Raw genomic sequence first — 20727 nt, forward strand, 5'->3', positions numbered from 1 at the left:
CGCGCCAGCAGCCATGGGGTTAACGGGAGGCAGCGAGCGAGGGAGACGAGACGGGGAGAGAGGAAGAGGGGCTGGACCAGTCCTCGGCAGCTGTTTATTTCAAGGCATCTCTCTCTCTCTCCCTCAGCCAGGGCTCAGCCTCATCGAGCCTTCCTCCTCCTTCTCCTTCTCCTCCTCCTCCTCCTCCTCCTTCTCCTCCTCTCCTTCTTTCGTCCTGGCCATGAGAAGCACCGTTGGCGGCGGCTCCGCTGCCCCAGCCCCGCTTCCCGCCGCCCCGGCTCTGCCCCACTCATCTCCCCGCAAGGTAAGTTCAGCCTCTCGCCCCGGGCTCGGCGCCGCCGCAGGGATGGGGCTGCAGGGGCGAGGAGCAGGGAGGGACGCGTGCCCATCTACAAGTCATCTCTCCCCGTCTCCTTCCCTGTGTCCTTTCTGCCCCTTTTTCTTTGCCCTCCCTGTGTGGGYGCTCGGCTCTCCCTCTAGCAGGCTGCCTCCTTCCTCCCGACCCTCTCCTCCTCCTCCACTCTGGGGCAGGGCATCCCGGGGGGCTGCCCGGGAGGCGCATCCCAGACACTGCTGCCTCTTGCCCCCCAGCTCCYGGCTCCATCACAGACCTGTTGTGCTGGAGCCCTGGAGCCTGGGCTGAGCAAGGCGACTTCAGCCAAATTGGCGCAGCTGGAGGAAGGAAACGGAAGGGTCAGTCCCTCCTCCTGCCTGGCCAAGGGTGCACCACGCAATGGAGAGCCGTTCGGATGTGAGGATTTAGCACCTCACTGAAGGTGCTTGGATGCCTAGGAACAGTAGGAAGCACTTGGATGCCCAGGATCAGTAGGACACTGAGAGACAGAAGATGGGCAGGCTCGTGCCCTGTGCTGCAGGCGGGCGCTAGATGGCAGGGGACCCCAGAGCGTGGGCTGGAAGGGGGTCACACAGTCCCCCGGTGCAGGGAGACATTTGCTCCAAGCACTGATGGTGGGGCTTGCACACCCATGCCCTGGAAACGTCCGCATCTGTGGATACCATCGGCCTTCCAGCCTTGGATCATGCCCCCAAGCCCTAGCCTAGGATTTCCATACCCCGCTCATAAGCACTTGCCCTGGCGGCCTGGCACAGGAATTCCCGTTGAGCGTCGCCGAACACGGCAAGGTCTGCAGCCTCCCTCAGGGGTCCTGACGATCCCCTTGGGCCTCGGCACCAGCCTTCATGGGCTTGGGCACCAAGAAGGGCAGCGGGAGCTGAGCCAAATCCAGCCCCAAATCCAGACTGCCAAATCCAGCCCCAAATGTCAGCATTTGCACTCAGGCTCCCAGCTTTCCAGCCTCACCGGAGGGCAGCGGACTTGCCTCCCAGAGGCAACTGCTCTGGGATTCTCCGCTTCCCTCCCGTCCCCGATACAGCAAGACGTATAACCCCTTTCCACCAGCGCTGAGATTCGTGCTTCCTGCTACAAAACCTGGAATGACAGCATCTCTGCACCCTGGGCCACCAACTCCAGGATGTCCTGGCGGCCAAGGAAAAGATAGGCAGGGGATGCTGCTCCGAGACGTCCGCCAGTGCTTGTGGGTCTCACTGCCAGTGCCTGAGCTCAGTGCACTCAGTGCTTGGAGATAACTGCTAGGTTTCATGGTCCTGGATGATAATCTCATGTCGATGGCTGTCACCAAAGCCCCTAACGCTGGCAGGGAGTTAAAAATGTCAGCCAATCTAACGCGCTCTTTCTGTGAGGAAGGGTACATCCTCCTCCTCGGGTTTGTTTTGATTTTTTATTACTATTTCGAGTGGGATCGGTGCTGTGGGGGAGCTAGGCAAAGGAAGGATTTGCATGAAGCTCGGTGCTGCRGGGTTGCTAATGGCGAACGCTATTTCAGCTGGCAGTAAGTTTCGTAATCTTGGCCCAGCTCCGGTGAATGTTCTGTTCCTCAGGTCATAAGGCTCTTTCCCCTTCTTTCATCCCTTCCCCCCCTCCCCAAACTGGTTGGCAATTTCATTGTTCCCCTGGAACGTATCTGTCATGTGAGGTCATCGCTGCATAGGGAGAGGTGATTGATCGCTTGGGTCACGGGGGCCCGTCCCATGCTGGGCTCCGAATCCTGGGTTGGAGACCTTGAGCCGCACTCCGTGCTCAAAGGAGAGAGCCAAGGTGGGGTGCAGAGAAGCCCCGTGATGCGTTCGCGGCAGATTGAGGCGGTGAGCAAACAGACTGCTGCATTCAGAACTAGCTGGAGCGCTCTGAGAGCAGACGGCTTCATTCCTAGAGGCACAGCATCGCAGCAGCCGAGCCCGAGATGTTACGAAAATACAGATAGATCGTCATCTGCAAGGCGAGTCAGAGGGAATCGGGTGCGACTCGCTTCTCATCCCCAGATGGAAGGAGACTGCCCGCTTCTCGCTAACACGTCTTGTGTGCGCTCGCCTTCTTCCAATTGCTCCTCAGTTAGCGGCTGATCTCTGCTAGCCATCAAGGAAGCTGTGAGATGCTCGGATTTTAAGGCCAGAGGGACCATTTTGATCATCTAGTCTGACCTACAGCATAACACAGGCCAGAGAATTTCACCAATTTCATTTCCTGCGCCAAGCCCATAACTTGTGATTGAATGATCGCATGTCTTTTTAGAAATACAGCCATATAAAGGCTTCAGGCAGCAGGGAATACACCTCCCTAGGTAAATTGCTCTAGTGTGTGACCCTCTTTATTAATAGGATTGTTCCTCATTTGAATTTGTCAAACTTCAGCATTTTGTAACAGAAGGTTACAGATTGCATTTGATGTGAGGGAGCTACAGAGCTGGTATCACCTGCGTGTGGCTGGCAGCTCAGCTCTTTTATTCTCATGATAGCTTTTATTCGGAATAGAATTGATCTTTGGGACCGCAGTGCATGAGTCCTGGGCATGGAGAAGGAGCCGTCCACAGTGGATCTTAGGACCTCACCAGAGAGTGGTAGAATCTGAGCTCTGTTGCTCTGGGTGCCACATTCATGGGCTGGTCTGTGCTCTCTACTCGGACCGGGAATGCAGCAGGCTTTGCTCCCTGGCGTTAGGTACAAAGTCCCCGTGGTACACCAGGACACACGTTTTGGGGCACAGCTACCAAGATCTGCTCTCCTAGGTCCCAGCAGCAGTAGTTCTGGGCTGTGGGAGATTTACAAAGAGGGAGGGAGCACAACTGGATCACTGCTATTTGGGAATAGCAAACAGATTTGTTCTTCCACCCTGCAAATGCAGTGAGAGCAGTTCCTAAGAGATTAGCCCCAGGGATCTCTACTCTGGATCTATAGTGGGGGTCCACATATGATAGCAAAGAGCAGTGAAATTCCTACTCCTGGCTTCCAAGCACCAAGATTCATCAGCTGAGCTTAGTGAAGAGCCCTGGGGAAATAGCTTTGTCATTCACACTCTCTCATCTGTGCCTAACAGGTCASCAGAATACTTGTGGTGAAGGCCCTGTATCTGGAGTGAAAATACACATATCTGTGTTTGGACCCTGGGAGCAGTCCTGTCCATTCCTATCATAGCTAGCCCTGSGAAACAGATCTGAAAGCAAGAGCCATGCTTCGTGGTGCTGGTGCAGAAATCTGTTCTCTGCTCCTGCACAAAAAGGCCTCTGAAATACGGGTACAAAGATATCAGGGTTTATATCGCCAGGTCAAAAGGGCATTTGAGTCCCCTCATCCTCTCCRGGAGTCTACTGTTTTGTTCAGTATCGCTATACAAGGCTGAATCAAGGGCATTCGTTATACCTGCCCTCAAATGCAGCAGGATCTGTGCCCATTCCAGCTGCTGGAGTGTAACTGCAGGGTGCCCCAAGCACCTTTTATCTGCTGCTCTGCTCACAAACCACAGGGACATCCACGCTCTGGTTTGCTCATGAGCCCTCCGTGCACGGTAGAGTCCAGTCCTCCTGGTCTGACATATCGGAGTCCAAACTCCTCCTGTTTGGTATTCCAGTTGTGGGAGACACCTCCGTGCTTCTCCCAGCTCCTGTGCCAAACACGTTTGGATGTATTAGTGACAGGACATACTTTCAATCTCTGGTCAGAATATGATCAACAAGTGATAATATGCTGATTGATGCTTTCACATCTCAGTCCTGCATTTGTTTGGAGCCAGCCTTTGGGTACAGGCACCAGGAATCACCTTCTCTTCACCATCTTCACCATCAGGATTTAGGCAAGGAAAAAAAGTCTTATTTCTAAGGTCTGCATTTACCTTTCAGGTTGATGTTATAACATGATGTGTGCCTGAGGAGAGCAGCAACAATGGTGACTCCTACCCCTCAGATACACTTACAGGCATACCCTACTTTGAAGATGGGTATAGCAGGGGTAAAGGTGCTGTATGTATGATTTGGCACTATAGAGATTCTTATTCCCAGTCTTCAATCCCTGGAAATCCTTAACCAAGGCTGCTGTTGCTGGTGTTCACACTCTCAGACCAGAAGCAGAGCAAGGTCTCTCTTGCAAGATACTGGTGAGGCAGTTCACACCAACAAGCAAGAGCGCAGAGATGGCTGTCCCGGCTCATCAGCATGTATAGTGTGGAGTTCCAGACAGGGTCATGGACACCCCAGGCCAACTTGTAATTGCTCAYGGTGATTTGTATGGCCCTGAGCTGAGAGATCACATGGTGAGATCCCTGACACTTGGAATTTACTACTTTTCCAAAGTTCAAAAGAAGTTCTGTCACAGATTTGCATTGCCAGACATGATCTGCTATAGTAGCGTGATCATAATCCAGATGGCCAAGATCTTGCCAGCACTGGCTTTGAAAGAAGCTTGCTCCCTTCTGCTGCTTCTCTGTACAGATGCATTTTAATACTGAGACCCCTCTAAGGCTTTGAGGTTCAGGAGCAAAGTACAAAGAACTGCTGAGAATAGCTGCTGTTTTCTCCTCATCTTCATATCAAGATCTCTCCAGAGACTGATCTTGCCCTGGAGGGAAGGGCAGGGCACATTAGCCGATGATTCCTCTTTTCCTGTGAACTTTGTTTAAATATTTAACAGAAAGAAACTAAAAATATCCCCAGTTAATGCAGCAGGAGCGAGACAGCTGCTCAGTTCTGTCGGTGTTCTTCCTCCTGACCCGTCTGCTCAGGTGTACATTATGTGATGTGGGTCCCTCCAACAGAGCGAGCACCACGCTCTTCCCTCAGAAGGTGCTGCAGGGTTCATTTCCCTTTAGTTAATCACTTGAGTTAAGCAGGAGGGGGTGGTAGTAACTCCTTGTGAGCTGTGAGTGCTTCAGAGTAGAACACGGTTTTCTCAAGCCTGGCTTTGGCAGTGCTTTTGGACTTTGTGTTGACTCCCATCCGAACTCCCCTGTCCAATGACCCCTACCTTCTCTATCCCAGGAGCCGTGGAAGGGCAGGGATGTGGGTTCCTGGTATTCATGCTTTCCTTTTCACAATGAAGGAATGAGCTGAATATCTTGAATAATTTTCGTGTGCGTGAGGTCTTTGTGGTGGCGAGAATCCCGGGTCAGGCACATAATAGCTCATCAGGGAAGGACCGAGGCTGTGCCGTGGCCTGCCAAAGGAAAGGGGCAGACAGCATGAAGGGCAGCCGGGCTGTAGCTGAACTGCGATGCCAGAGGGTGGCGTGTGGCCAGCACAGAAATCCAGCCTGGGAACCAGCTCCTGTTCTGCGTTAACCTGTGCTGCCACTGCTTCTCAGTGATGGGAGGTGGGAGAGAACTGGGGAGACAGAGAGGGCTGGAGCTCCACGGAGGACACTAACCCAAACAGGGCGTGTGAAAAGGTAATTTCATGTTTGCCAAGAGAAGTGTAAATATTAAATATTTGATAAGCATATTTTTGCTCTTAAATTCTTTAGTAAGGCTGGACTTCTCTCCCTGATTCATTCTCTCTTTCACAGTCTTCTTCATTTATCACTCTTGTATTTCCCCTCTCTCTGCCTCGCTGTGACACTCAATGAAGAGGATCTTTCTTAATAAATAGATTACATGCTCTACACTATAAATAAACACGGGAATTAAGGTCCCAACTTGTTCCAGTGATAAGCAAACAAACTCCCCTCTTGGTCCTCAGACAGGAGGGTCTCCGGAGAGACKGTGCCTGTGTCCCAGCACATGTGCCCTAGAGACCGATAGTAGTTTTCATGTGCCTGCGCTAGTGTGCGTGTTCCTGTGTGGCATTTGGGGGAGATGTGTCTCTGTACAGGAGCGTGCATGGGCACAGCAGGCTGAGGAGGGCAGATGTGCATGCGTGAGGGCACTGCACCACTCTGCCAGCTGGGGTCAAGTTTTCAAGGTGGCTGCGTACTTGCCGCAAGGRATGCGGTTAAATCTCTCTCTCTTTTTGCCTCTCAGTGAAGACCATGAGAGAGGATCCTTGCTGAGTGAAGACATTGTTGCATCCGAGATGGAGCTCAGTGCCTGGTAGGTTCACAGCTTCCCACGTCAACCGGCAACGCGAGAACAAGACGGGAGTGTGGGTGGTGGGGCTGCTCTCAGCTACTCCCAGCTTGGCCTTTTCAGCAGGAAAGGCAGCTTGGATAACTCTCTTTTTCCTTCTCCCATCCACAGCATGATGCTTCCACTGGTTTCCTGCATCCACTCATTGCAGCTGTGGCATTTCCTGCTTCTGCTCTCAGCCTTTCCTCTTCCTGCTGTCTGGTCTCTTCGTTCCCGGGGTCCCGTGGCCACTCGGCCTCTCTGTGCCCGTCGAAGTCCCTCTGCCCCTCGGCCCATTTGCATCTGGGACAGGATCTCACTGCCGGAGAGGGATCTGCGCTTCCTGCCGCGCCAGCGGTCCCTGCCCTCGCGGGGGACCGAGCTGCGGCACGTCGTGCGGCTGAGGCGCCAGGCTGGGGGGGCCCGTCCCGCCACGCCATCCGGTTTTGAGGATGGCATGCCCTCCTCCCAGTATCCCTGGGCCATTGTGTGGGGCCCCACAGTATCGGATGAGGATGGAGGAGACGCCAACTCTGCCAACCCAGGCTTCCCTCCGCTGGGTTACACCTTCGTCTCACCACACGGGATGGCAACAGCTCAGCCCAACTCCCATTCACTCCTGCACAACGCAGGCCTCAACCTGCGCGAGACCCCGGCCACGCTGCGGCCCTTCTTGTTTGGACCACGGGGTGAAGGTAAATCCCCTTTTTGCTTCTTTCGCGCCTGCCCTCACAGGCGCAGCTCTTCCTGAACAAGCTTCCCTTGCAGGAAGGCTTCCCTTGTGCAGCTGTCCTCCTCCGGGGACCGGCATGTCTCTCACGTTCCCTCTTTCCCTCCTCCCTCCCACAGGTGTGGACCCCCAACTCTACGTCACCATCACCATCTCCATCATCATTGTCCTGGTTGCCACTGGCATCATATTCAAGTTCTGGTGAGTGGGGCATGGGGCAACAGATGTTGTTTCTGACTAGTGCTCTGAGAGCACCCTTGGTGTCGGCAGGTGGGCGCAAGGGCCRTGTGCGTTGTTGGGGGAGGAAGGCCTTTGGCGTAGGGCTGCCGATCTGGTGCTGTCAGCCCTCCGGAGGTTTGGTGCATGGCTCCAGTGAGCCCCAGTCTGGGCRTGATGGAGTCCTGTGAACCCCTCTGTCACTGAGGCATGTCTGGACAGGCGCCCTGTCTCACTGCTCCTCTTTCTCCAAAGCTGGGACCGTAATCAGAAGCGCCGGCGTCACTCCGGGCAGCACAGCGGGGTCAGGCAGCAGGAGAGCCAGCAGCCCCTCACAGACCTGTCCCCCACCACTGTCAGCATTTTGGGGCCCTATAGTGACTCGCTGGCCCCCACACCGGAGACAGAAGAATGCAGACAGGGGCAGGAGAGCATGGAGAAACTGGGGGGCCACGGGAAGAGTGCTGCCTTCCAGCTCAATCGGTGAGTGCCCTCAGGGACATCAGGGGAGGGAGTGGGAGTGTGGGAGTGGCACGGGAGCAAGGGAAAGGCAGGTGAAGGAAGGGCAAGRCGATCACTCTGAGAAGTGCCCATATGGACAAAGCAGCATCGGTTAATGGGGGCTCTAGGACAGTGGAAGCATGAGCAGCTCCCATCTCTAATTCTTTTCCAATTCCATTTTCCCCCCAGAATCCCACTGGTGAACCTGTGACGCGCAAGGGAGAAGCACAGCTGGCTCCCCTCACCCTCCTCTCACAGCTGGGGAGCACATACTTCTGTCGCCTCTGCTACCCCAGGAAAAAACAATCTCCTTGTGCCATGGCCCACCACCACCATCACTAACTAACCAACCAAACCAGGACGTACCTGGGCAATGGACTAGAAGGGCCTCAGTCTCTTGCTGGGGGAAGGTTGGGGACCCCCTCTCTGAAGGACAGGATGATGAGAGAGTGGGGTGGTGGTAGGGGAGAGGAGCTGTTGATATTATGAAAGCTTAAGCTCTCCTGCCCCTCTCCTAGCACACACACACTTTGATCTCTGTAACTCTCCCACCAGTGCATGCCTGACGTTGGGGTAGGGGAAGTGGAAAGGTGTACCCCTGTCCCTGTGGGCCCAAACCCCTCTGTGTGTCCTTTTCCGTGTTGTGTGCTTTAAAGTGAACATCTGGAGTTGAGTGGCTGCAGAATTCCCTGCTGGGGCTTAGTCTCTCCTGAGCAGGGATCCAGGTGATGGCAGGTTCTTCTGTTCCCAAAGCCTTGACCTTCGGGAGGGTCCCAAGAGCGGATGAATACGGGAAAGAAGAGGCTTACACAACACCTGACCCTCCTCATCAACCCATTTCCTTGAAGGAAACATTCTCCCTACCTTTAATATTCATATCACTCTGTTTTCTTTTTGCCTAACACTTTCTTATTTTCTATTTATCAATCTGTATCTCTTTCATCTCTCAATTACCATTTTTCGTTTCTTTTTTACCCCCAATCCTCCCTCCCGCCCCCTTTTCTTGCCAGTTAAGCTTGGGGAAAAAGTTCCTTTCACTTTCCAAATCTTTTGATCTCTTGGAAGCCTCCCTGCTGTCGTTCCCCACCCCCTGTCTCCCCAGTCCCCTCTGTCTCCTTCAGCAAGTTTTTATCTCTAATCTATGGTGATGTTTTTAGGAAAATCTGAGGCAAAGCCCKTGTCATTTAGCAAGCATCCTGTACACTGGAATACTGCCAGCGCTGCTGAAGTATGACATGCAGACGTAGCCGGGTATTAGGAGCGTGGATTTTGCTGGGCTGGGGTAGGGAAGTGCTTTGAGATATTCATGTAACAGGTAACAAGCGGCAGAAGAGACTGCTCTCTGGATGATCAAGAGCAATTTGACGATGACCTCTGGGAACTTCTGGAGGGCTGCCATGAGCTGGGATGCTCATATCTGCCTCGCAGCTGGAGGCCTGCCTGGTAAAACTAACCAAGGACTTGAAAGAGAGGATATGTTCACAGCAGCCATACATAGGGTGGCAGCCTTCCTGAGCACGCTGTACTGCTAGACAGCAGGAGGAGTGGCACAGGGACGGTTGCAAACCAGTTGCTTGAGGATATGCTTAGGGGCTGTGATGGAGTGGAGCTGCATAGCTTCATTGTCAGTGCTGCTGTTACCTGTGTGAGCATGATCAGTGTATCTCAATGTCTTGCTAGATATGTACCCACAGACATCTCTCTGAGGGGGTTGGAAATAGCAGATTACAGCTTGATGGTAGTAGTTGTCCTGTCTTGGCTTTTGTGGACACCTTCAAAATAATTCACAGGTGCTGCATTGACAGTCACTAAGCTGAAATGATAAGAGACTTCAGTTGCGGTGTCCCCACACTACCCTTACACCTTCTGCTGGGCTGATACATCTGGAGAGAGGAAACCTACCCACAGTTTGAAAGACGTGATGCCCCATTCAAGGTCTATGACAAGAAGTTATCTATCATCTCAGAGAAAAGGGAACAGCCCATTCATTCTTTACCTCCATAGCAGAAGCATATTCTTTATAGAACAAAGCACAGGGAGTTGCATGAGAGGGTTGGTTCTACGCATTTACACGGGTGATCTCAGGTCCCATCTGACTCACCATGAAGGACATTTAAATAAGAGTTTAAATTGCAATAAGCTTCCCAGAAAAACAGTAGAGATATGGAGAAAATGACAGGTCTAATAAAATTACAGGTTTATTAGAATCACAAAATGTCAGAAAAACGTAGGTGCAAAAGGTCTCTGGAAGTCTCTAGCCTAAGCACAGTTTGAATTCCTGCATACAGCAGGGGATGTTACTACCTAAGGATAGGCTGACCTATTACTGAGCCTTTCCCTTGTTTCAGCTCTACTCGAGGCTTTGGATGGACGTTCAAGATAGGGACGGACAGATGTTCCACCAACACGGGGGCAGGCGGCTGCTTCTGCCCATTGCCCTGCCCACCACTGTCCCCTTCAGCTGAGGGCACGTTGGAGGTTTCCCCCGCTAACACTAGCACAACCAGAGCTGCAAAAGGACATCTGCATACAGCCTGCTAAGGGCTGCATGGTTTATTAATGGCAGTTTACAATGTAATGTCTTAAACTGGTTTAAATAATTTTCCAGACCAGATTAATTAGATTGTCCTTTGATTAGGATCATTTGTTGAAACAAGGCCAGAGTCGAGACTCTACCACCTTTAAGGGCTGTCCTTGGACTTTCCCTCTCCCGCTTTTTCATGCTGCGTGGAGAGAAGGTCTATAAGAAAGCAGTAAGGCATTGCAGGTTGCACAGTGGAAACATTTCCCAACACTTACTGCAGGGAAACCCTGAGCTCTAGCGGTCAGGCTTTTGTAAACTTTGCAAACAAACCAGATTTTGGTGTTTTGTTTTCTTTTGATGTGTCTCTCAACTAAAAGCATCGCCAGAAAGTTAAGCCACTCAGAAATGCTGTAGTAAAGGGGAAGCTGGGAAATACTACAGAGAAAGCTCCTACAGTGATGGAAGCTTGGATATAACGAACATCTTTTCCAAGCCATTTCTTTTTCTAGTCAAATATATTTTAAAACAATCCTTCACTCTCTCATGTGAAATAGGTTAGATATGGGAATCAAGCCTACTGTCCTGCCCAAACTTTCATTGCTGCATTTTCTGCCTAGAACAAAACATTAAAAACATGTTTGGACACACAAGCTTCTTCCAGTCAATAAATAATCTCACTGAATTTGTTTTCTCTATGCCTTGCTCTCCACCTTCACCTCTGTAAAAYGGAGCCCAAGCACGCCTGCAGTTTTCTTCCTTGGTCCAAGCTAATACACCATGAGATTCGCATGTGGACAGGTTGACAGCACAGAGTACAAAGCAAGAGCAAAGAGGCCAGCACCTTCTCAGTCAGAAGTTGTCAGGTTTCCCTGTCTTCCAGATGACTTGTGAAATATCTGAGTTACTTTCCCTGTGGAAAATTTAATGGGAGAGAAAGCAGGACGGGGCAACAACTGAAAATGTTTGTAAAGTTGGGCTGAGCCTGTCAAATACTTCTGGCCAATTCAAATGAGACATCCAAATGCACTGGGTGAGCCGAAATGAACTGTTTCTGCCCTGAACTCCAAAAGAGAAGAAGACAGTGGTGATCATGGAGGGGAAGAGGAGAGATGTTGTGGAACAGTCTCTCTGTTCTGACCTTCATTGCTTTCGAGCAGGAACTTGACCTTCTTTCTCTGTTTACCCRGGAGAGCTACAAGGCTGGACCCTGCTTGTGTTTTCCCGTTTGGCTTGTGATTGGCAGGCAAGGGAGCAGACCACCAACATACTTCTACACCTCTCCTCTGGTTCAGTTCACAGGGACTTAAATCCATCCAAGCATCCTATAGCTTCAGAGAGGGCTATCTACCTCTTCCTCAATGGCACCCAAGTGCCCTTGTAAATCTGGCCCTTCCATTCCCAATTTCCTTGCTATTACAGGAAAATGCTAGGAAAGGAACGTTTAGTTCCCAGAAGAAACAAGCGATCAACCTTCAGATTGTTCTGAATTAAACCATRGTTTTTGCTTCTCACTTGGAAATGCCGAGTCGGCGGCACAGCCTCGGAGCTGAATCCTGCAGCACAGAAGCCCTGGGCTAAACTCCAGCTCCCCTATCGTACCCCAGTTGATGTCTCACTGTGCTCCCGGTCCTGCCTTGGCAAGACGAGAGAGGGGCCCCCGCTTCTTTCACCGTCTGCCAGCTCTCCACTCTTTTCCCTGTTGTTCCTACTGTGTTCCAGCATCCCCCTCCTGTCCTGTACCAGTCTCCCTCACAGTTATCTCTGCCCTCCTACTGTTTTGCTCTCCCTACTCCCTTCTTGTTCTCTCTTGGCCATTCTGTCCCGTTTTGCCACTGCTSCCATCCGTCTCTCTGTTCTACTTCCTCAGTCCCTGCTCAGCCTCGCTTTTCTCCCTCCCCTGCCCTCGTGCGCTGTGATATATATTTTTGTAGGGTTTCTCTTCTCCTTGTGGTGAAATATACAATTCTTGTGGGATGTTAGTCTCAACATTTTTAAATAAACCTTTGCAAAATACTGAAAACTGAGCTTTTGCTGCTTAGAAGAGGACATAATGGAGAGGTCAAGGGTGGGAGAAGTTCTTCTACAGACACTGTGGAGTGATCAGGGCTTAAACGCTGGCATCCTGYGGCATGGCTCCGGTGGTTAGATGGGACAGTTTGATCCTGCGTCTGCCTCACCTTGGTCTCCTCGCAGGCTGACAAGCCCATACAAGTCTCCTCAAAGCTTTCCACAGGAGGCATCTCCTGCTTGAGGAGGCTGCTGGGGCCTCACRCATGCACCAACTTCTCAGCCCTAGCTGGCTGTGTTGGCACTGGAGCTGCTGTTTCCAGGCCACGTCGAGGGTCTGCACGTAACATGTCGGCTCATGCTGGGTGCCAGGAGAGCCATGAGCGGTGAGAGAAGCAGAGGGAGGGAGGCAGAGAGATGCAGGAGGAGAAACCTCTCTCACTCTGTTCCCCGCGGCTGCCTCCACGTTTTCTATTTACAGCCCTGCTGCCTCCCCTCCTGGCCGCACACACGGAGCTGCTGCTGGTTTCCAGGGCTGCTCTGTAATTAAGCATCCTTGTCTCCCAAAACTCCCCCACCTCACGAGCACTGGCAGCGATCAGCACAGGGGTGGGCAAGCAGGGAGACGCTACAGACCGTCAGCAGACACTGTCGCGGATTTTAAAGGCTGTGTTCCCTGGCAATTGCACGAGGATTACCAAGCAGTGGGGATGGCTCCCCTGCCCACTCACCGTCTGAATCCTGCTAGGCACTGGAGACGTCCTTGCTCTGCTCCTCTCCTGCTGGAGGAAGGGCCGGGCTCTCCAGCCCAGACCCGGCTTCAGACAACACTGTCCTGGGGTCTCTGCCAGCTGGAARGGCATGAAGCAAGCCTGACCCCTCCTCTAAACCAAGTCTCACTGGAAATAGTACCATGCTCTTCCTGTCCCTCCAAGTATTTTCTTGGTGCTTCTGTTAGAGGAGGGAGACCTCCTTCCTTCAGGTCTCTGCCCACTCAAGGAACCAAGTATCCAGTTACAGCTGTGCTGGGGCCCTGCTGCTGGTAGGAGCTGCACATCCAGGGAATGGGCAGGGACTGCAGGGTGCTGAAGCAGGGGCCAAGGTGCCTCCTCCTGATCTTCTGGGGGCCTCTACACATCTTCTCCAGGTCCCTTGAGTACCTGCCCACTGTAGAAGGCAGCTGTATCGCTGTGTAGGGSCTGCATCCCACTGGGAATGGGAAGTGGGTGCTCTGCCAATAATATGAAGTCCCTGGAGGTGGATCGCACACCCAGCACCACGGCAGGGCTGGCCTCCCTCCGAGCAGCTCCCCGCTCACTGGTCCTGGCCTCCGTGGGCTGGAGGKAGCCCCCGGCTCCTCAACAAGCAGGCACGTGACCAGGCCCCTGTCCTGAGGCCTGTGCTCACGAGAGGAGCAATGACATCCATTCTTGCTCCTGTGCAGAGCGCAAGGAGGAAGCCCCTTCATGCCTGTTATTATAAACAGCTTGTGAGACCCTGCTTCCAGGGCAATCTTCTCCCGTTAATTACTCAGGGAGGCTCTTGGGCTGGGCAGGCAAGAAAGACTTCACTAAAGAGAAGATAGATTCTTACGCTGCTGAAATTAAAGACTCATAAACACATCAGTACAGCAAAACATCTTACACAAACCTCATGTGCTCCTAGCCAGAGCCTCAGCTCTTGCTGAAAGATTCCCTGTCATCAGATGCTTTTTCTCTGGTGTGCTCTCAGCTGAGGCAGAGGCTGCAGGCACTCAGGCAAACACTCCTTTTCTCCACCAGGACTTGCTCCCTGACTCAAAGGAGAAGCTCTGTGAGTTGCTCCTTTTTCTTCTGGCTTTCTGACACATCACGTGCCTGGCGCAGTCCCTTTCCACGACCACTCCTTGACCCGTCCCTCCTGACTAGACTGTTCATGCTGACTTCCAGCCTGGTCCCAGCCCTGCCTCCTTCCCTCAGCCTCCATTTTCCTTCTCACTCTCCAACAAGATACTAGAACAGAGAAGCACACTGAACAATGGCAGAGAAGATGGAAGGAATCAGTGGGAACAATTAAATCAAAGAACACATAAAAACTATACAACCACAACAAAACACACAGAAATCACCCCAGCAAGGGGCTGAAAAAAAACAAGCACAAATTACTGCTGACCCCTATGATTTCCTGTGAAMGAGAACACTTTAGAAAAAGACAGTCAAAGAGGCTCCCAAAGCTGGAGTTCCCCTGAGCTAAGGGCCTTCTCTAACCTGGCAGCAAACTGTCCCACTATAAAAAAAATCAGGCAACCGCCTATTGGACGTGGCTGTCAATACGRATGTTCGGCAGTGAGCTAGAGCATTCCCTTGTCTGCTCTAGAAGAACAAGGAACTTCTCGAAAATTGGCATTCCTGGGCTGGGAATTAGGGCTCCATGCACCCTGGCTCTGCACTCAGATGACTGCCCACCCCTGGTGGTTATTGACATTATGTGTTACCTTTGCAACACGCTCCTGTATGGGAGAACCGGCCCAAGACTGCAGGCACCAGGACGGTGATGAGAAAGTGCCTGTGGAGCTGCTGGGCTTCCCGGAGCTCCCTGGGCCTGCAGTGTGTTTGGGTCGGGCAGCGCCRGATGAGCTGTGCTCCTTCAGGGGTAAGCCTAGGTGCAAGGGGGACAGCTTAAGTTAGAGATACCTCCTGCACCCTACGGAAGGGATGTGACTTTGTAGGTAGCAGTTTATTTAGGAGCAATGCAAAACCGCAAATTGCTTTGAAGAATAATCCTGAAACAAGCAACCACTCATTTTGGTGTCTTATAATGGAGCAGAGTTGTTCCCTTGGTTCGCCCTTGTTTTGATCCTCAGAGGCAGAACTGAGTCTCTATTGGGGGCTGCTTTGTCTCTAAGCGCACATCATGCTCAGATGAATAACAGACCATTCAGTGATGCCTTCCACACTGATCCAGAGCCCAGCGTGCTCAGGGAGCGACAGAATAAAAGCAAATCCATCTTCAATTTCACATCAATCCCCACAAGGAATCTGGYGAGGGAAAATGTGCCATTCTCTGCTCTGGGGATCTGCCTTGCATCGCTGTGGCTCCTGGTCAGAGCTCCAGTGACAGCAAAGAAGCTGCTTTAGGGCAGCCAGTCTAGCTCAAGGCCCCAGGTTCCTTGATGGCTGGAGAGGTTCAACAAAYCAGCCCAGGGTGACTCATTTTCTGAATGCCAGAGGGACATTGTTTAATGTCTGCAGCAGGCACCACTCAAGTCTGCACTACAGCCTGCCCTGGTGGAAGAGATGGTTGATTTCCCAGTTAGGTTGCCTAAGGAAGGATGCCAGAATAAGCTCTCTGATCTTCTCTTGCATCATCTGAGCCTTGGTAAAGTGACCCAGAAAGCAGGAGCTTTCTGAGTCCTTCCTAACCCAAGGGACAGTCTGTAAAACGTATCTTCTGTTAGGAGCAGGGGACCCGGCCTAGCCAAGCTGGTGCACTGTGAACACATGTGGGCCTAGCTGAATGCATTCACCAACCAAAGCATCAGTGCAATGGTCAGACACACCCACAGTGGAGGCTTGGGCCAGTGTCATTAGACTGATTTGGAACCATTCAGCCACACCACGGCGTTATTTAAGCCTGAAATGTTTCCCGTCTTATGTGTGTGGGTTTTTTTTTTCCTGCTTTGCTAGTTCCTTTCTTGTGTGACATATTGCATGTGAATAAATACCACACAAATGAGGTCAGAGATTCAGCTTAGCATTATCCCATGTTTGCTGGATGCACAGCAGAAACTGTAAGAAGAGGTGCAGAGGCGTTATTCACTCCTCTAGAACAAGATTTCTCTTTTGCTTGGCCTCAGGCCTTCCATGGCAAAATGGAGGATGGAAAAAACTGTCCTGGCCAAATGCAGGTTACTGGCAGCTACTTGGGTTGGCCCCTTGCTTGTAGATAACTACTAACATGGTGCAGCAATTGTGGGTGCAGCAAATGTGGAGGGAGAGGTTTTCCCATGTTAAAGAGGAGGATAGGGATGAAATAACAGAACTGAGAATAGGCTTTTGGTGACAGCTCTTTTCTGGTGCCCAGGCATTACAGCAAAGGGAAACAAACAGCCTAACATAGTTAGGGCTTCTAACACAGAAGCCATGATGGGGGAGGAATACGAAAGAAGACAAGAAAAGACAGTGTGAAGGGAGAGTGAGCAGAAACAGAAAATGTGGCTACGATTAAGAGATTTGCCAGAACGGGGACACGGGGTCAGGAGAAGGGATCAGGATGGAAATTTAGAGCTAGAAGGCTTAAAAAGAGATGGGTAAATGAAGACAGAGGGCAGGTGAAGTGGGGCAGGGAACTCGGAGGCATCTGGGTGCTGCTCCTGCAGTTTGGTGAAGAGGGAGGGGGATGGAGATGCTACTGTACGAGCTTGTGGCTCTGCACTTACATTTCAGAGTTACTGCTCCAGGGAGGACAGAAACTGAGGTCGTATCCATGCATCAGAAATGCAGGATTGCTCTGAAATGTAGGCCAAGTGGTGAAAGTGCATTCTGGAGGTTGAAAGGTCTTAGCCCTCCTGATGTTCTCTTGGAAGGATGATTCTCACTTAATGGCTGTGTTTGCCGTTTCTTGCCACCTTCCTTTTTTGATGTTAATTGTTCAGCTTTCCTTTTCCAGGCTCTGAGGACTGTGTGATCTGATCTACAGACGTACAAAGAACATTCACAGCACTGGGACCACCAAAGATCAGGCTGTCAGTGTCTGTCCTTGKGCTTTCAGAGCTAGTATTTAGGCCTCTAGTCTTTGCATCCAATTAGAGTGGCATATGCTGAGAGTTGAATCCCTCAGGCTCAGTGAGGAGCACAGTAGATAACTCGCAAAGAACAACCCATCAGGCATTCTGGAGCCCAAGAAAGATGAAGCCAAAGATACAGATGTGAAGGAGTGAGTAGTGGCATGATACAGCAAGCACCATCCTTTCTCTGCACCAGAGGGGCAACTGCCCCAGTGGAAAAGTAGCCCGCATGTGAAATGACAGCATAAACCCAAGCATCTGTTTGGAGGGCGGATGAAGGCAGGGCCCTCCTGACTTCTGAGCTGACTGGGTGGCTGCTGCCGTTTGTTTTCTACTTCTGTGATAATTGCACGTTGTTCCTCTGCATGCTCCGYGGCACAAAAGATTCCACGTACCCACCCAAGCTGTGCATTATTGTATTTTTTTGAAATATGCAAAATTGCATCTGAATCCATGTGACGTCTTATGCAAATTGCTTGTTATGTTACTGTGCCTATTTGCAATTAATTTGAGTATGATCACAGCTCTGGCTCTGGAGCAGTTGTTCAGACTGAGCAGCCACCCAGCTTCCCTGATCCTTTGAGTTATCTCAGGAGCAGCAGCTCGAGCCTCCCCCGCCTGCCTCAGCCTTGATCCAGAGATGACATCCACTGGAGGTGACATGGTTTAGCTCAAGGTCACCTTCCAGGCCTCTCTGCTGAGTTTGCCAATTATTGCAGTCAGGGCACACACACTTAAGGACGAAGATGGGACACAGACCCAACCAAATGCACCTCCTAGAAGGGCCTGCAGACATGCACCCACTGGGAGTGATTTTTTAATCCCTGCAGAGTCAGGCTACACTCTGAGCAGTGATCTGCCATCCACAGGCTCATTAGCTCAGTAAAATGTCCTAAAGCATCTAGGCTCAGAAGAAAAAGCACTGGTGTTGCAATGTCAGGAATTAAACCTGCTTTCTTGGAAAAGTTTCTCTTAAAGATCTATCTTCTATCACAGTGGATCTGCAGATACAAGCTCTAAACACAGGTGCCCCATTCTCTTAAAAGATCAGATTCCATTAAAAATACCTAGAAAGCACATGAGCCATAACACATACAGCAATATCCTCTATAGATTAATCACTAAACACACGCAACCCATTTCAACAACATTCCTCATGCTAATTTTCCCTTTCTTCTTCTTGGCTATGAGTCAGCAGCCAGGCTTGAAACCCCTAACCTTCATCAGTGAGGAAGAGGTAGACGTCACTCCAGCGATGCCTTAATCTTTTAAGAAAAAAAAAGAAAAAGGGAAAGAAACAGCCACAGAAAAAGAAACAGCCACATAATTTTCTGCAACTCCCCTTTCATCCCCAGCCTGTATAGTCCATTGAGACTTGGCACTGGGCTACTTTATTTCACGGCAGGATTTCTGCTTTGGATAGCTGCGTGCAGGCCGGTGCAGCAGAGTGCAGGGTGACCGGGAGCCCCACGCTGCTCCACGGGCTGCGGGTGCCAGGCTGGCCTCACCTCAGGAGGCAGCGAGGCAGGAGGTGCTGCTGGGAGGGACGCTGCTCAGTCGCTCCAGGATGCAGCTGCACGTGCAGCCTGAGCCGTGCCAGGAGAGCTGCAGTCACCCCTCCCCTGGCTGCCCATGTCTCAGCACCCCGGTCTGCCTCTCGTGGCTCTGAGCTCTCAGGATGTGGCCCATGGGCCCCGCAGAGCGAGYGGTCAGAGCTGCGTGGGGTTGGACCTGCGGCAACGAGACGGCCTCAGAGCCCACAGGCACCCAGCTCACAAGGTGCCTGCTCTCCCGGGTCACAGCACGTATCCTGCAGTCCTGAATCCCACATCCTGGTGTAGTCATGCATCCTGCGGTATCTACAAGAAGCCTTGTCACCCAAGGTGCACGGGCCTGACCCTGGCTGTCGCAGGCGGTTTTCTCCAGCGCCTGTGCTAGCTCTCTGCTCGCAGGAGGCGGCAGCACTGCCCCGGGAGGCGTYTGTGCTCCCTGGGTAATGACAGCCCTGTAGCACTCTGCAGCCTCCCTTGGGCGCCCTTCCCACAGACCCAAACACTTAGCACCATTCCCAGGCAAGCCCGAGGCGTCCTTCTTGGCTTGTGCTGCATTAAGAGCAAAGATGTTATGAAAACGTCCTACGGTTACATAAGAGAGGACTGACAGACAGATCATGACGGGCATCCCATTGCATACTCCAGCTCAGAGACTTCCCAACTCTAGTCTCAATCCAAGCTCACTTTCTTTTCTTCACTGCTGCTATTCAAAGGCTGTTCCAGATCCTCGCACTGCTGGGTAAGAAGTTCCTTCCAATTTCCAGCCTCACTGTATTCATGGCCTAGCCTGTGATAATTTATTCTTGTGCCAGCGTTGTCCTTAAGTTTAAACTCAATGACAAAACCCTTTGTTAACACAGAGTTAATGTTGCTTGGTGATGGTTCACTCCTTTCCAGAACATTGAGTTCATCAAAACTCAAACTTCTGGAAAAACAGGACATTTAGACTTACGGTGCATGCCCCAGCAACCTCACCTCTGCTCCTCTGGAGCCGGCAGCTGCCTGGGGGCCTGACAGCCCTCCAGCTGCGTTCGCCACATCAGGTATAAAGCCTTCTGCAGTGAGCAGAGAGAAGCAGCTCTGGAGAAGCACTGCAGAAGCCCAAGTGTGGTAGCAAGCGAGCAGGGGAGGGGGCAGTGAGTCCTTTGCGGGTAGRTTGGGGGACTGCCAGATTCCCACCTCTGTGATAGAAAGCAAGGTGTTTCTCCTCATGGAATATCCAGGCGTCTTCAACACCGCACATTCAAAGACTGAAGGAAATGATAAGTATTAGGACATCCCTGAGTAACTATCTCAGTAGGCATTATCCTCTCTACAATGACACTACAATGTGTCATTTCATTTCTACAATGAAAGAAAATGTTTCTTGTAGGAGCCAGCCCATAAAAGTGCAACCACACAGCACCAGTGCTCCGGGAAGAACAGCACCGGCGCCCACGGTGGGCGCTCCCCGGTCCGTGTCAGCGCCACGTCGCTGAGGGTGGTGAGAGGCATTTTCAACAGCAAGTGTAGCTAGCGCAGCAGCTTTGGCTGCGCCGTGTTTGTGGAGGAGCCACATGCCTCCTGGCAGCAGCAAGCTGTTTGCCCTCTCGTGCAGCTGTAGTCGTGTTGCTTTGCCATGGAGGCTGTTGGGTCTGCAGTGAATGAGACCAGCTGGTTGCCTTGAGCTTCACTCCCATCTTGCACCCTCTGTATTATGAACAGGGATTCAGGCCAGCACGGTCATAGGGATGCACACCAGACAAGGGCCAGGGCCCAAAATCATGGCAGTTTAAATATATGGTGATTGCAATAGTTTCATTGTGTGGTCAGAGTGGCGCCCACTCCATCTCGCTCCCTGACTTTCTATGCTGCTGCCATTTCTATCTTGTCTTTCCCTTGCTGCATTAAACTGTTGATGCTTTAAAAACTCCTAATTTGTAGAAAGCTGTTTCTTAATAGTCATTGCTGCTGGGTACCAATACCCAAAGCAGTGCCTTACAGGAGATCAGGCCCTGCTCTAGACTGACTGCTCAGCACCCTTCT

General features: G+C 51.7%; 2 protein-coding genes across 2 annotated transcripts in view; one reads left to right on the forward strand and one right to left on the reverse strand.

Moving 5' to 3' along the window:
• The window catches only part of COPS7A (COP9 signalosome subunit 7A), a 10859-nt gene extending 9817 nt beyond the window's left edge, over positions 1–1042 (reverse strand). The window contains exon 1 of the mRNA XM_026054272.1: positions 1018–1042. Within this exon, the coding sequence (XP_025910057.1) occupies positions 1018–1042 (25 nt within the window). The remainder of the gene's footprint in view (positions 1–1017) is intronic.
• Positions 210–11481, forward strand: PIANP (PILR alpha associated neural protein). The gene is made up of 6 exons (XM_026054334.1): positions 210–304; positions 6323–6391; positions 6539–7101; positions 7256–7337; positions 7608–7835; positions 8043–11481. The coding sequence occupies exons 2-6, from the start codon at positions 6375–6377 to the stop codon at positions 8062–8064; spliced, it is 912 nt and encodes a 303-aa protein (XP_025910119.1). The 5' UTR covers positions 210–304; positions 6323–6374; the 3' UTR covers positions 8065–11481.
• The last annotated feature ends 9246 nt before the right edge of the window (positions 11482–20727 follow it).

The sequence above is a fragment of the Nothoprocta perdicaria genome, unplaced genomic scaffold (genome assembly GCF_003342845.1).
Source record: "Nothoprocta perdicaria isolate Ctin4 unplaced genomic scaffold, notPer1 scaffold_120, whole genome shotgun sequence".
Lineage (NCBI taxonomy): Eukaryota > Metazoa > Chordata > Aves > Tinamiformes > Tinamidae > Nothoprocta > Nothoprocta perdicaria.